Consider the following 14,308-nt stretch of genomic DNA (forward strand, 5'->3'; position numbering starts at 1 on the left):
CAATCCCATATACCAGCATATTCAAGTAGCTGTAGAAAGCATTGACTGATCTTGCTTCCCAGCTCCTTTGGCAGTTTATTTTAAATACCAACTACTCTACGAAAATTATTTGCTCCATCTCACCTTAATCCTATGGCCTCTACCTTAAGACACCCCTACCATGGGAAAGACTCTGGACACCTATGCTTTTTAGCCTTTGTTGACCCAGGGAAGAGACCCAGCCTACTCAATCACTTCTATAAACCAGTGTGGGTTTTGCAGTTTGTTGTTAGGAGACAGGATGTACACTAGTGACCTCTGGCTATGAACCCAGGTTAGGACAGATTAGTTTCTCTTTCACAATTCTTTAATCTTTCTTATCTTCATTACTTATTATTTGCTGCGGGCAAGAGGCAGGCTGGTGTCCAGCTCACTGTGCCACCAGGTTTACTTATCTCTGCCCTGAAATGAGGCTGTGGCCTGCAACTAACAGGCTCCTGAATTGGCTGCTGGCTTACTTTTGTGAACTTCGGTTCTGAATACTCTTTGCTTAGTTTTATTGTTTGCCCATTTTTTTCTCTGTACATTGGTTGTTTGTAGGCATTTTTTTTAATGGGTTCTATTGTGTTTCTATGTTTTGTGGCTGCCTGTAAGGAAACAAATCTCAAGGTTGTATATAGTATATATATTTTAAACATACTTCCTTTCCCACCCTCCCTCCAAACAGCATAACACAACTGAAGTATCTCACCCTTAAAATCATCTTGCAAAATCTTTTAGCCCAAGATACTTGACATCCCAAAATAGTGTTTAGAATTGTGTTCCAACCAAGAACATTTGATAGTTCAGCAAGATTTCAAATTGATGAAAGTAGACAAACTAAGATTTCCAGAGTCTAAAGAATGCAGTTGCTGGAAATCTGGAGCAACAAGGAACTGAATAAACTCAGTAAGTTGGGCAGCATCTATGCGGGAAATGGACAGTCAACGTTTCAGGTCAAGACAATGTATTGAACTAGACTCTTTAAGGGCTCTTCGCAGTACGCACTAACACAAGACAATTACTGGTAGGATAGATTGCCATAGATTTTTTGGTATCCTGAGTAGATGTTAATGATAACCTGATAATAGGGTGGCGAAGCGAAGTTGAGTTCCTAGATTTCTTAAGTAACAGTCACTATGTGGTAGGGAATTGAGGGCCAGAAATAAAAAGCTACCAAGGGCACTCCTACTCTGACGAGAATACCTTTATTTTAAAAAACTAGAAAAACTACTATGCGATGTAATACCAAAGACCAAGGCTAAAGTCCTCCGCAGTGGTCAAAATCTCTTGAAAGAATAAAGGCACAGACAAGACTGGGGAAAGTGAGAGCAAGGGTAAGGAAGAAACGATGCACATAGAAACTGAAAAAATACAGCACCCCACATTTAAAGTTCAAGTGTAAACTGAATATTCTTTTAGATGTTAATGAATTCAAAGAGGCAATGACACTGCATGGGTGAATGTTTGTCACCCAGATAGGGAAAATATCTATGAACTGTAACAAAGTGCCAAAAGAATGTAACAGCAGTGCCAACAGCACACTAGTAAACAAGTGTAAAATCACGTCTCTGAAATACCACACTAGATTTGTCACTGTCATTTCCACTGCATTTTAGAACAGTATTCCTAGCCACAAGGAGGGAGTAGAGGGAAAATGCATTAGGTCACTTTAGTAGGTATTGGAGTGTAGTGGAAACCGACATAGTTTTCTGCTGCTATAGCCAATCAACTTCCAAGGTCTGCATTCAGAGGTGCTCCTCTGCATTTAACTTATGTATGGTTACTTGAGTCACTGTCACCTTCCTGTCAGCTTAAACCAGTCAGGCCATTCTCCTCTGATCTCATTAGGAAACACAAATCTGCAAATGCCACACCCTCACAGCAGGTCAGGCAGTATCTATGGAAAAGAGAGAACAGTGGCTATTTCAGGCTGAGACCATCTTTTCCACAGATGCTCCAGCATTGTGAGTATTGCTCTCATTAACAAGTGGAGTTTTCACCCACAGAACCGCTCCTCATTAGAATTTTGTTTATCATGGCATTCTCCGTAAACTTTAGAGCAGGGGTTCCTAACCTCTGTTAATAGTAGGGGTCTATGGCATAAAAAGGTTGGAAACCCGTTCTCGAGACTGCCGTGTGTGAAAATCTCAAACCAGGAGTTTGAGATACTCGAAGCAGCCCATCTGGCACTGACAATCATTCCACAGTCAAAGTCACTTAGATTTTTTCTTCTCCATTCTGATATTTGGTCTGAACAACTGAACTGAGTGCATGCTTTTATGCATTGAGTTGCTGCCACATGATTGGCTGAAACAAGTGGCAGCAACTCACAGCATTAATATTGCCATATTGGTTACTGAGAAGGTAAATACTATCTTATACTCAAGTAAATGCAGATGTGCAAGTGCCCACTGAGTGCAAAGGTTAAAGAAGTGAACACGTGCACATCTGCATTTACTTGAGTGCAAAATAGTGTTCACCTTCTCAGTAACCAATATGGCAATATTAATGCATATGATGCAAAAGGTGTATCAAGCCAGAGCACACATTTTTAAAACTGTACAAATGAGATAGAAGGAACATGAGTCTCAAGGTAGAATGCAGATAGCAAGAGGCACCCAGGAGAGTTTGCTGGTTTGTGTGCATGCTGAGAAGCAAATGAAACAGACTCCAAATGTTTTATTACCATATTAAGTCAATGTGCTACATTCACAGTAATAATTACGGATTCTACAGCAAACTTCTATGTAAACACTACTAGAAAAGTCAAATTTACCTCTGAAAGACTCCTGCCCACCACTAAATTCACTGGAAAGCAACAGTAGCTCCCGCCTACATTGGTGGCGTAGAGGAATTTGCTTCATAAAAGCACAGTGAATGGGAAAAAAATAGTACGTCATTCAGTCTGGAGCCATGTTTACTAGTCAACATGATTACTGCCTATATCAACCTCAAATGCCATTTTCATCTTCCATCTAATGATCTGTTTTGAACACCATCTTTGAATAAATTATCTATAGAGACATCAGCCTCTGAATAAAGAACCTCATTTCCATCTTAAGTGGCCTAACATTTTGAAACTACCCCCTACTTGTACCCTCCTAATCCAGGGTAACAAACTTCCTTGCATCTACCCTGTTGAGCTTTGTACAAATGTCATTTCAATGAGTTTGCCTTTCATTCTTTTAAATGCCATTTAATAGAGGCTCGACTTACCCAAGTCTCTGTATGACAGAACCAGCATACAGTCAGAACCACAAGAAACAGGCTCTTTGGCCCATATGTCCATCCCATTTATTTAATACAAGCATGGTATCAGGCCCTTCTAGCACAATTAGCCCATGCCAACCAATTACACCTACATGACCAATTAACCCAACTCACAGGTCTTTGGAATGTGGGAGAAAACCAGAAGAAGCCCATGTTGTCAGAGAGAATGTACTAACTCCTTCCAAAGAGCAAAGGGAATTGAACGCGGGTCACTGACGATACAATAGTGTTATGCTAATGCTATGCTCTTGGTCCAAATCCTTTGACATCATCTATGTGTGAAGTCTCACAAGATGGGGGAGATTTTAAACAGTTTTTTTTGCATCAGTATTTACTCAGGAAACTGGCATAGCGTATATGGAAGGAAGGGAAACAAGCAGTAGTGTCATGGAACATATAGAGACTAAAGAGGAGGAGGTGCTTGCTGCCTTACAGCAAATAAAGGTAGATAAATCCCCCAGGCCTGACATGATATTTCCTCGGACCTTGACAGAGACTAGTGTAGAAAATTGCAGGGGCCCTGGCAGAAATATTTAAAATGTCCTTGTCCTTAGCCACAGGTGCAGTGCCAGAGGATTGGAGGGTAGCTCATGTTGTTCCATTGCTTAAAAAAAGGCTCCAAAAGTAAACCAGATAATTACAGGCCGGTGAGCCTGACATCAGTAGTAGGTAGATTAATGGAAGGTGTTCTGAGAGATCGGATATACAAGTATTTGGACAGCCAAGGGCTGATTAAGGATAGTCAGCATGACTGTGCGTGGTAGATCATGTTTAACAAATCTTGTAGTTTTGAGGAGGTTACTAAGAAAGTAGATGAAGGAAAGGCTGTGGATATTGTACACATGGACTTCAGTAAGGCCTTTGACAAGGTCCCACATGGGAGGTTAGTTCAGAAACTAGGTATCCATGGAGAGGTTGTAAACTGGATTCAAAATTGGCTGTGTGGGAGAAGACAGAGTGGTAGTGGATGATTGCTTCTCAAACTAAGGCCTGTGACTAGTAGTGTGCCTCAGGGATCTGTGCTGGGACCCATTGTTGTTTGTTGTCTATATCAATGATCTAGATGATAATGTGGTAAATTGGATCAGCAAGTTTGCTGATGACACTAAGATTGGAGGCATTGTGGACAGCGAGGAAGGTTTTCAAAGCTTGCAGAGGGATCTGGACCAACTGGAAAAAAAATGGGCCAGAAAATGGCAGATGGAATTTAATGCAGTCAACTGTGAGGTGTTGCATTTTGGAAGGACAAATCAAGGTAGGACATACACAGTAAATGGTAGGGCACTGAGGAGTGCAGAGGAACAAAGGGATCTGGGAGTTCACATACATAATTCCCTGAAAGTGGTGTCACAGGTAGATAGAGTTGTAAAGAAGGCTTTTGGCACCCTGGCATTCATAAATCAAAGTATTGAGTATAGGAGTTGGGATGTTATGGTTAGGTTGTACAAGTCTTTGGTGAGGCCAAATTTGGAGTATTGTGTGCAGCTCTGGTCACCTAACTACAGGAAAGATATCAGTAAGATTGAAAGAGTGCAGAGAAGATTTACTAGGATGTTGCCAGGTCTTCAGGAGTTGAGTTACAGGGTAAGATTGAACAGGTTAAGACTTCATTCCTTGGAGCGTAGAAGAATGAGGAGGAATTTGACAGGTTTACAAAATTATGAGGGGTACAGACAGAGTAAATGTGAGTAGTCTCTTTCCACTTAGATTAGGAGAGATAAATATGAGAGGACATGGCTTTAGGGTGAAAGGGGAAAGGTTTAGGGAGAACTTCTTCACTCAGAGAGTGGTGGGAGTGTGGAACGAGCTGCCATCTGATGTGGTAAATGCGGGCTCACTCTTAAGTTTTACGAATAAATTGAATAGTAATATGGATGGGAGAAGTCTGGAGGGTTATGGACTGGGTGCAGGTCAATGGGACTAGCGGAATAAAGTTTCGGCACAGACTAGAAGGGCCAAATGGCCTGTTTTCTGTGCTGTAGTGTTCTATGGTCTTAGCCATTCAAGGGCTCATCTAAATCCAGTGTTGATTATTTCAGCAAACCGTACCCCTCCCCCTCCATCAGTATGTTCCAGATCCCAGCCTCATTTAAGGTGCCAAGTTTTTCCTCAGACTCCTACACCTCTATTCCCTTACCCTAAACCTATGCCTTCTAGTTGTAGATACCTCTTTAGAAGAAGTTTACTACAACCTAAGCCCCTCTTTTTTTTTTAACTGAGGCCCCTCATCCACATCAAGGAAAACAAATCCAGACAATCCAGGAACCAGTCTGATGAATATTTGTTTTACTCATTCATTTATTTATCATATGTACATTAAAACATAGTGAAATGCACCATCTGTGTTAACAACCAACACACCCAAGGTGAGATGGGAGCAGCACAAGTGTTGCCACAGATTCTGGCACCAAGACAGGTTGCCTGCCATGTTCACAGAACAAGATAGAAGAACACCAATAACACAGCAAAACATGCTGTTCCTCCCTCCCACTCACCCATGCACACAGACAGCAATCACAATTTTAATTAAATACATTAAGACCAAAATTGCACATTCAAGATATGGGCTTACGTGATACTATAATTTAGTAAGGAATTTTGACTCGTACTACAATTCCCTGTGATTGAGCTTGCAATTCGCCTTTCTAATTTTGTGATACACCTCTGTGATACATCTGTAGATGAGTTTTAAGTGATATGGGACAAGAACAGAGTTCCTTTGAACATAAGCATTTCCCAATATCACAGCATTTTAAAACTCATTCTTCTATCCTAGAATTTGTTAACATATGGGCAGAACAATATTTAGGACCAGGAAAGATAAGGCAAAGAATTACTGGAAGCTTCCTTACGTAGAAAATTTATTAGCCATGAGCAGATACTAATTTAATAAGGATAGGAAGAGTTAATTTCATTCTTTATAAAAGAAAAGCAAATCCACAAAATTATTCATTTCTATACAAGGCAAAGGCAATCATTTTATAATTGCATCTTCAACAAATGCCTCAAGTTTTCATCTTCAAAATAGTACTTTTACAAAGAGTAAACTGGAAACTTCAATATTTCCCAGTGTTGTTGAATACACCATTTTTCATGCACACATTTGCCACAGCAAATTAAATGCGACTATTAACCTTGTCTTGCCTGATGAACAGTACATTAGAACTTCTTCCTCTTCAGATGATGCCAATTCAGTCAGCTGATGAGACCTTGGTTTAATATCAAATCTAAAGGACAGAGCAGACCAGCATTCCATCAGTACACAAACTGAAGACGACCAATGTTTTCTCCAATTTTGGAAATTCCAGTGCTATAAACATTTGAAACATGTCATTTAAGCCCAATGGCATCTATTTGGGGACATTTTTCAGATTTTACAATTAATACTAAGATACATTCTAGGATGTGCTGGGACACAACATCAGTTATGCAACTTGGGTTCATTGGGGGGTTGAGTATTTTAACACCAGACACCCTCACCCAGGGGACCCAACCAGAGTTGATCAGACTCTGCTTGTGCTCCAGCAGACTGGTCACACCTCTGGATCCATAGCCATCTGGAGGCACGCTCAATTGCCTCAGTAGACAATCCTGATACAATGGACTCCAGTTAATTGGAACACATCAGGACCAGCACATTTTGGCCCAGTTAAGTGGCTACCCCGAAAAGCTGATTTTAATGGATACAGTTAAAAAGGTATAAAAAAGTCATTGAACAAAATATGTATTTAAATGAAAAGAAATTAGAATACCACCAATACTACTGCAGAATTAGTTTCTAGTACTCTGACAGAGGAATTCATCCATGTCACATTCTTTTGACTATCTGAACCAAATCAGTAGACCTAGTCCAGATAATGGACTACCTTCATACATTGCTTTTGGAAATTACATCTTCCAAATCTTTTTATTGTAACATTCAAGATGATTGTTGATACCTTCAAACTGTTCACTGTTTCATTTTCACTACCAGCCATTTCTGGCATCTCCATGCCTGAATGCTTAAAACTGCAGTGTGCAAAAGAGTTTGGAATTGTCTTACTGTTTGTTCTGTGCCAACCCCATCAGTGACAAATATCACTGCTTTTTGAACACAAACACACTGTTTACTCCAAGCATAGCGTAGTGTCTAATAGACATACAAATGCAAGTGGCTAACGCTAGTTAAAACCTGTTTGGCAACAGTTTCCTGCCCCAATTAAGTGACATCATGACCCAAATAAACCAAGGGAATCTCGACTATTTTCATTATTAGATTTTGTTCTTTAAGAGATGCCCCAATTAACAAATCCATTGTATTCACCTAATAAGTAATTAAGATTGAGTAGTTCTAATCAAATTAGTGTTAAATCAGCAAGAACTGTGCTGGGCAGCCTGCAAGAGTTGCCGTGCTTCTAGTACCAACTAGTGTGCCCACAACTCACTAACCCCAAATCTTTGGAATGTGGGAGAAAACTGGGAGCAGCTGGAGGAAATCCATATGGTTACAGGGAGAACATGAATTTCTTACAGGTAGCATCGGGAATCTGATTCAAGCTTAGGTTCAGCATAGGATGGCACTTGTGGCAGTTAGTAAAATTCTATCTTCACTGGAATATACTGGTGCAATTCTTCACGGTGAGGATGCCCTCCATGATGACATTGGCCATTATAGTCTGGTGTAGCGTAGCATCTTCTTACAATTTACAAAATCTAAACTTAACTATCATTGGCTGCAGTCTACCTTAACTGCAGGACTTATGTCCAAGTCAAAGTGGGCAGGAAAGAGTATCCAGCCTGCAAAATATCTTTTCCAAAACTTCCTTCTGTAAAGTGCTATAGGGCTATTAAAACAAAAACTTCATGTTATCTGAAATGTTTCTTTCCCTCTCAGTAGTTAATCTGATCAACTATTCCCATTAGCCTCTTCACCCTCCCCATCTATTACTTCTGTCACTGTACACCATTTTATAATGCTGTTTATATTGCAAATACATGCTAGTATTTATGTAATTAAGCATTTCATACCTGAACTTCAACTTCCAACTTATATACTTCATAATTATTTTTTTAATATTTATTTATTAAGTTTTAGAAAATTACAAAGAATAAATGTGATGATAAAATAGTGAGAAAAATAATATTAACCCTCCCCCCTCCCCTTAACCCTTATCTAAAGAAAGAAAAAGAGAGAAAGATTGCCTGGATATCAGAGGATCCCCACATGCTCCATGGAGTTCAAAATAATTTTAATATTTATTTTTACTTTTCCCAATTACTTTATAATTTTATCTTCAAAGGACCTATGTATTTAATCCTATCTTTTGTACGTATGGGAGCCAAATTTTCAAAAATATATCATATTCATTTCTTAGATTGTATGTAATTTTTTCAAGTGGAATACAACTATGTATTTCATTATTCCAACGATCCATAGTTAAATATAAATCAGATTTCCAAGTAACTGCGATAACTTTTTTGGCTACTGCCAAAGCAATTTTTATAATTTTTTTCTGATACTTATTCAATTTAAGTTTCGGTATTGTCCCTTCAATGTCTCCTAATAAAAATAATACTGGACTATGTGGGAGTTGTACTCCAGTAATTTGTTCCAATAAAAGTTTTAAATTTATCCTAAATGGTTGAATTTTAAAACAAGACCAAGTAGAATGTAAAAAAGTACCAATTTCTTGATTACATCGAAAACATTGATCAGACATATTTGAATTTAATCTATTTATTTTCTGTGGTGTTATATATAATTGATGTAAAAAATTATATTGTATTAATCTAAGTCGAACATTTATTGTATTTCTCATACTATCAGAACATAATCTTGACCAGTTTTCATAATTATTGAATGCCATTTTCATTTGCATGCCACACCCTGACGAACACACTGTAAATGTATGTGACTAATAAAATTGATTCCCAATGTTACAGCCAGTGCTGTAAGGTGCTGCATTAACCACTACGTCACCATACTTCCTGAATAGTAGAAGCAGCCTAGATCACTGTTCATTGAATATACACCATTTGATGAAAATGTTATTGCATAAAGTCAACGTTGAGCAAATGCTAAATTGAAGTGCGCATGTTGGTAGGTTAATTGCAAGTTGTGTATGTAGATGAAGGATGAGCAAGTTTATTATCATTTAACTATTATCTAACCATATAATGCATATAGAAAGAAGACAATGTTTCCCTGAACCAGGCGTAAACGTAATAGGGGACTCTATAGTTAGGCGATTCTGTGGACGCGAAAAGAAGCACAGATGGTAGTTTGCCTCCCAGGTGCCAGGGTCTGCGATGTTTCTGAACGCATCCACGATATCCTGAAAAGGGAAGGTGAGCAACCAGAAGTCGTGATACATATTGGTACCAACAACGTAGGTAGAAAAAGGAAGGAGGTCCTGAAAAAAGAATACAGAGAGTTAGAAAGGAAGCCAGGAAGCAGGACCTCAAGGGAGGTAATCTTGGGATTCAGGTCTGTGCAACGCAACAGTGAGGATAGGAATAGAAAAAGGTGGCAGATAAATGTGTAGCTGAAGAACTGGAGCAGGGATTCATATTTTTGGATAATTGGGACCTCTTCTGGAGCAGGTGTGACCTGTACAAAAGGGACGGGTTGCACTTGAATCTGAGGGGGATCAATATCCTTTCGGGCAGGTTTACTAGAGCTATCGAGAGTGGTTTAAACTAATATAGCAAGGGGATGGGAACCAATATGATAGACAAGAAAAATCTGCAGATGCTGGAAATCCAAGCAACACACAAAATGCTGGAGGAACTCAGCAGATCAGGCAGCATCTATGGGGAAAAGTACAGTCAATGTTATGGGCCAAAATGTCGACTGTACTCCCTACCCACCCCATAGATACTGCCTGGCCTGCTGAGTTCCTCTACCAGTAAGAAAGAACTGAGGATAAACCAGCAGGTTTACAAATAAATGTAATACGGATGCAAGGAAGGACAAGCCAGTGACTGAGTATAAACGCAGACAGAACGATGAGTTCAGTTGTACCTCAGAGGCAAAATTCAAAAGGGTGAAAAATGCAGGACTGAAGATGCTGTATTTAAATGCACGTAATATTCAGAATAAGGTGGACAAACTCATGGCACAATTAGAGATTGGTCAGTATGACGTTGTGGGCATCAGTGAATCATGGCTGGAAGAAGGCCTTAGCTGGGAGCTTAACATCAAAGGACAGGACAGGCAGGAAGGCATAGGTGGTGGTGTGGTTCTTTTTTTAAGAGATGGAATTACATTTTTCGAAAGAGGTGACATAGGCTCAGTGGATGTTAATCTTTGTGGGTGGAGTTATGAAAATGCAAGGGTGAAAAAACATAGGCTTCACATAGGGAATCACATAGGCTTCCAAAGGGTAGCCAAGATATGGGGTTGAGATTGCAAAGGGAGCTGGAAAAGGCATGTAATAAGGGTAATGTCACAATTGTAACAGGAGTCTTCAATATGCAAGGGGACTGAAAAAAATCCAGTTTGGTGTTGGATCACAAGAGGGAATTTATTGAATGCCTACGTGATAGCTTCTTAGAGCAGCTTGTGCTTGAGCTTATGACAGGAAAGGCTCTTAGATTAGGTGTTGTGTAATAACCCAGATCTTAATAGGAAGCTTAACGCAAAGGAAATCTTAGGAGGCAGTGATCACAATATGACTGAATTCATACAACAATTTGAGAGGGAGAAGCACAAGTCACAAGTCAGAGAATTACAGAGGCATGAAAGAGGAGCTTACCCAGGTGGACTGGAGGAAGATACTGGCAGAGATGATGTCAGAGCAGAGATAGCTGAAGTTTTTGGAAATAGTTCACAAGGCACAGGATAGATATGTCCCCACATAAGTTTTCTCAAATATCAGGGCTAGGCAACTGTGGCTGACAAGGGAAGTTAAGGACTGCATAAAAGCAGAGGAAAGGCATACATACAAGGCAGCAAAATGAGTGGGAAGTTAGATTGGGAAGCTTAAAATCCAACAAAAGGCAGCTTTAAAAAAGTCAAAGTCGAAGCCAGCATGGTTTCTGTAAAGGGAAATCTTGCCTGACAAAACTGTTCTTCGATGAAGGATGGACAAAGGACAGCCACTGGATATCCTTTACTTGGATTTTCAGAAGGCAATTTTTTTTTTTTTTTTTTTAAATAAAGGTGCCACACATGAGACTGTTTAACAAGATAAAAATCCTGTGGCATTACAGAAAAGGTTCTGGCATGGATAGAGGAATGGCTGACAGGTAGGAGGCAGCAGGTAGAAATAAAAGTGGCCTTTCCTCATTGGCTGCCAGTGACTAGTGGTGTTCCTCGGGGTCAGTACTGGAACTGCTACTTTTTACATTGTTTGTCAGCAATTTGGATAATGGAATTGATGGCTTTGTGGCAAAGTTTGGAGATGATTTGAAGATAGTTGGAGGGGTAGGTAGTGCTGAGGAAGCAATGCAATTGCAGCACGACTTAGGACACATTGGAAGAACCAGCAAAAACAGTGGCAGATGGATACAGTGTTGGGAAATGTATGATAATACATTTTTGCAAAGGAACAATAGTGCAGACTATCATCTAAATGGGGAGAAAATTCATACAGGGGTGCACAGGGTACACCCTTGTACAAGACTCCCAGAAGGTTAATTTACAGATTGAGTCTGTGATAAAGAAGACAAAGGCAATGTTGGCATTTATTTCAAAGGGAATAGGAAATAAAAACAAGGAGTAGTGCTGAAGCTTTATAATACACTATTCCAGCCACCTGGAGTATTGTCAACAGTTTTGAGCCCCAATTTCTCAGAAGGGATGTGTTGTTATTGGAGAGAGTGTCCATAAGAGGTTCACAAGGATGATTTGGAGAATGAAAGGGTTAACACATCAGGAGCTCTTGGCAGTTTTGGACCTGTACTCACTGGAATTCAGAAGAATGCAGGGGAGGGGGGGTATCTCATTGAAACCTACCAAATGATGAAAGGACTAGATCGGGTGGATGTGATGAGGATGGTTTCCTATAGTGGGTGTATCCAGAACTAGAGAACACAGCCTCAAAACTGAGGAGTGAGCTTTGAGAACAAGGTAAGGAGGATTTTTTTTTTTAGCCAGAGAGTAGTAAATCTAGAGAATGCTCTACCACAGACTGTGGTGGAGGCCAAGTCCATTTGTATATTTAAGGCAGAAGTTGATAGCTTCTGATTGATCAGGGCATCAAAGGACAGGTCAAGAAGGCAGGTATATGGGGTTAATGAAGGGTCTCAGCCTAAAGTGTCAACTGTACTCTTTGCTGGTGTTGCCTGGCCTGTTAAGTTCCTCCAGATTTTGTGTTGTATGGGGTTGAGTGGGATCTGGTATCAGTCATGGAATGGCAGTGCAGACTCAGTGAGCTCAACAGCCCGATTCTGCTTGTGTCCTGTGTTCCCATAACATATCACACATGATAATTTATGAAGGCAAGAATAAAAACCTGCAGATGAAGCATGCATAAGCTAAAGTGCACAAATTATTATAAAGTACAAAACATATTAAACAGTGACACTTTGAATGTGATGTGGTAGGGAGTTCAGAAGCCCAAGGCCTGAAGGAAGAAACAGTTTCCATCCTTGCCATTCTTGTTTTTAATTTAATCGCAGTTTCTTGCCTGATGGTAGAACGTCAAAGAGGATGCTGGATGAAAGAGTAGTGTCCTTCAGAATACTAAGGGCCCTGTGTATGCAGTGCTCCTGATAAATGTCCCCAATGAGTGTCAGGAAGACCCCCATGGTCCCCTCAACCATTTTCAATCCTTTGTAGGTACTTGGGTCTGATGATTGGCTGCTCCCATACCACATGGGGATGCAACCTTGGACGATGCTCTCAATGGTTCTCCTGTGAAAATGCAGTTAAGATTGGGTGGGGGGGGGGCCTTTGAGCCTTGCTTGCTTCAATCTTCTTAGGAAGTGGAGGCATTGCAGTGCCTTCTTGCTGAGAGCAGTGATGTTAAAAGGACCAGGTGAGGTCACCCATGATGGGAACTTCCAGGAACTTTGTACAATTAACTCTATGGAGGAGCCTTGCATTCACAGAGGGGGGTGGTTTATCTGCACCTTCCTGAACTCCATAATGACTTCCTTGATCTCCTCTACTTTCAGGCTGAGGTTGTTCTTTTCACACCAGTTCACCAGCTACTCAACTTCCTCTCTGTACTCCATCTCATCATCATTCTTACTGAGACCAACCACTGTTGTGCCATCCCAAACTTGACATGGTTTGAACAGCAGGCAGGCTGAGCACACAGCCTTGGGAAGCACCAATGTTCAGAGCAATGGGACTAGAGACATTGCAACTGGATACTAAATATTTTATCAGTAAGGCCACTGTCAGCAGAGGGAAGTGTTGAGACCAAGTGAGGACAGTTTCCCTCACCAGCTTCTGGGGTATGAACGTGGGATTATTGTTTAAAAAAATGGGTGGCTGATGCAGACTTAGAGCACAGAAATGGGTTCCTTCAACCTATTGTCTCTATGATGGAGCAGCTAACAAGGACAGCATTTATTGCTGATCCTTACACAACTGAAAATAGTGAAGGCAGCAGCTATTATGAATGAATCACTGTTGTCTTTCTGAAGATATGCAGTGCATTGAAGAGTGAGTTCAGGAATTCTAACATTGACAATGAAACAGTGGTTTACAGACTGCAGTGGTGCATAAGGGGAGGGAGCTGGGGGGTTGGAATCCATCAGTGGTGTGTTCCCATGCAACTTCAACCATCAGTCTTCTGGGATATTGGTTTGGGATGAGTTATAGAAGGCTTTTTGCATTTTGTAGAGGACACACACGACAGCTGTGGTGCTAAGGGATCAAATACAAAAAGCATGTGTTCAATTTCTCAAAGATCGTCAGTAACATACATCAGGTATATAGGACCTCGAACAAAAGTAAAACTCAATGAAGTAGTGTTATACCTTAAACAAGATCCTACAGATGCTGAAAATCTTGACACACAAATACTGTACACAAAATGGAGGAACTCAACGAGTCAAGCAACATCTATGGAAGGGAATAAAT

The 14,308-nt window shown here is 40.3% G+C and overlaps 1 protein-coding gene across 7 annotated transcripts in view; it reads right to left on the reverse strand.

Annotated features, from left to right (window-relative positions):
* The window catches only part of nktr (natural killer cell triggering receptor), a 243,430-nt gene that overhangs the window by 209,430 nt on the left and 19,692 nt on the right, over positions 1-14,308 (reverse strand). For 4 of the 7 annotated variants that reach the window (XM_073055021.1, XM_073055020.1, XM_073055018.1 and 1 more), the window contains exon 2: positions 6,436-6,518. The exons of 1 other annotated variant lie outside the window; for it this stretch is intronic. In XM_073055021.1, the coding sequence (XP_072911122.1) occupies positions 6,436-6,518 (83 nt within the window). Of the gene's footprint in view, positions 1-6,425; positions 6,519-14,308 lie in introns of those variants that run through there. 2 more of the 7 variants (XM_073055022.1, XM_073055024.1) reach the window with 2 other exon arrangements.

The sequence above is a fragment of the Hemitrygon akajei genome, chromosome 8 (genome assembly GCF_048418815.1).
Source record: "Hemitrygon akajei chromosome 8, sHemAka1.3, whole genome shotgun sequence".
NCBI classification, from domain to species: Eukaryota; Metazoa; Chordata; class Chondrichthyes; order Myliobatiformes; family Dasyatidae; genus Hemitrygon; species Hemitrygon akajei.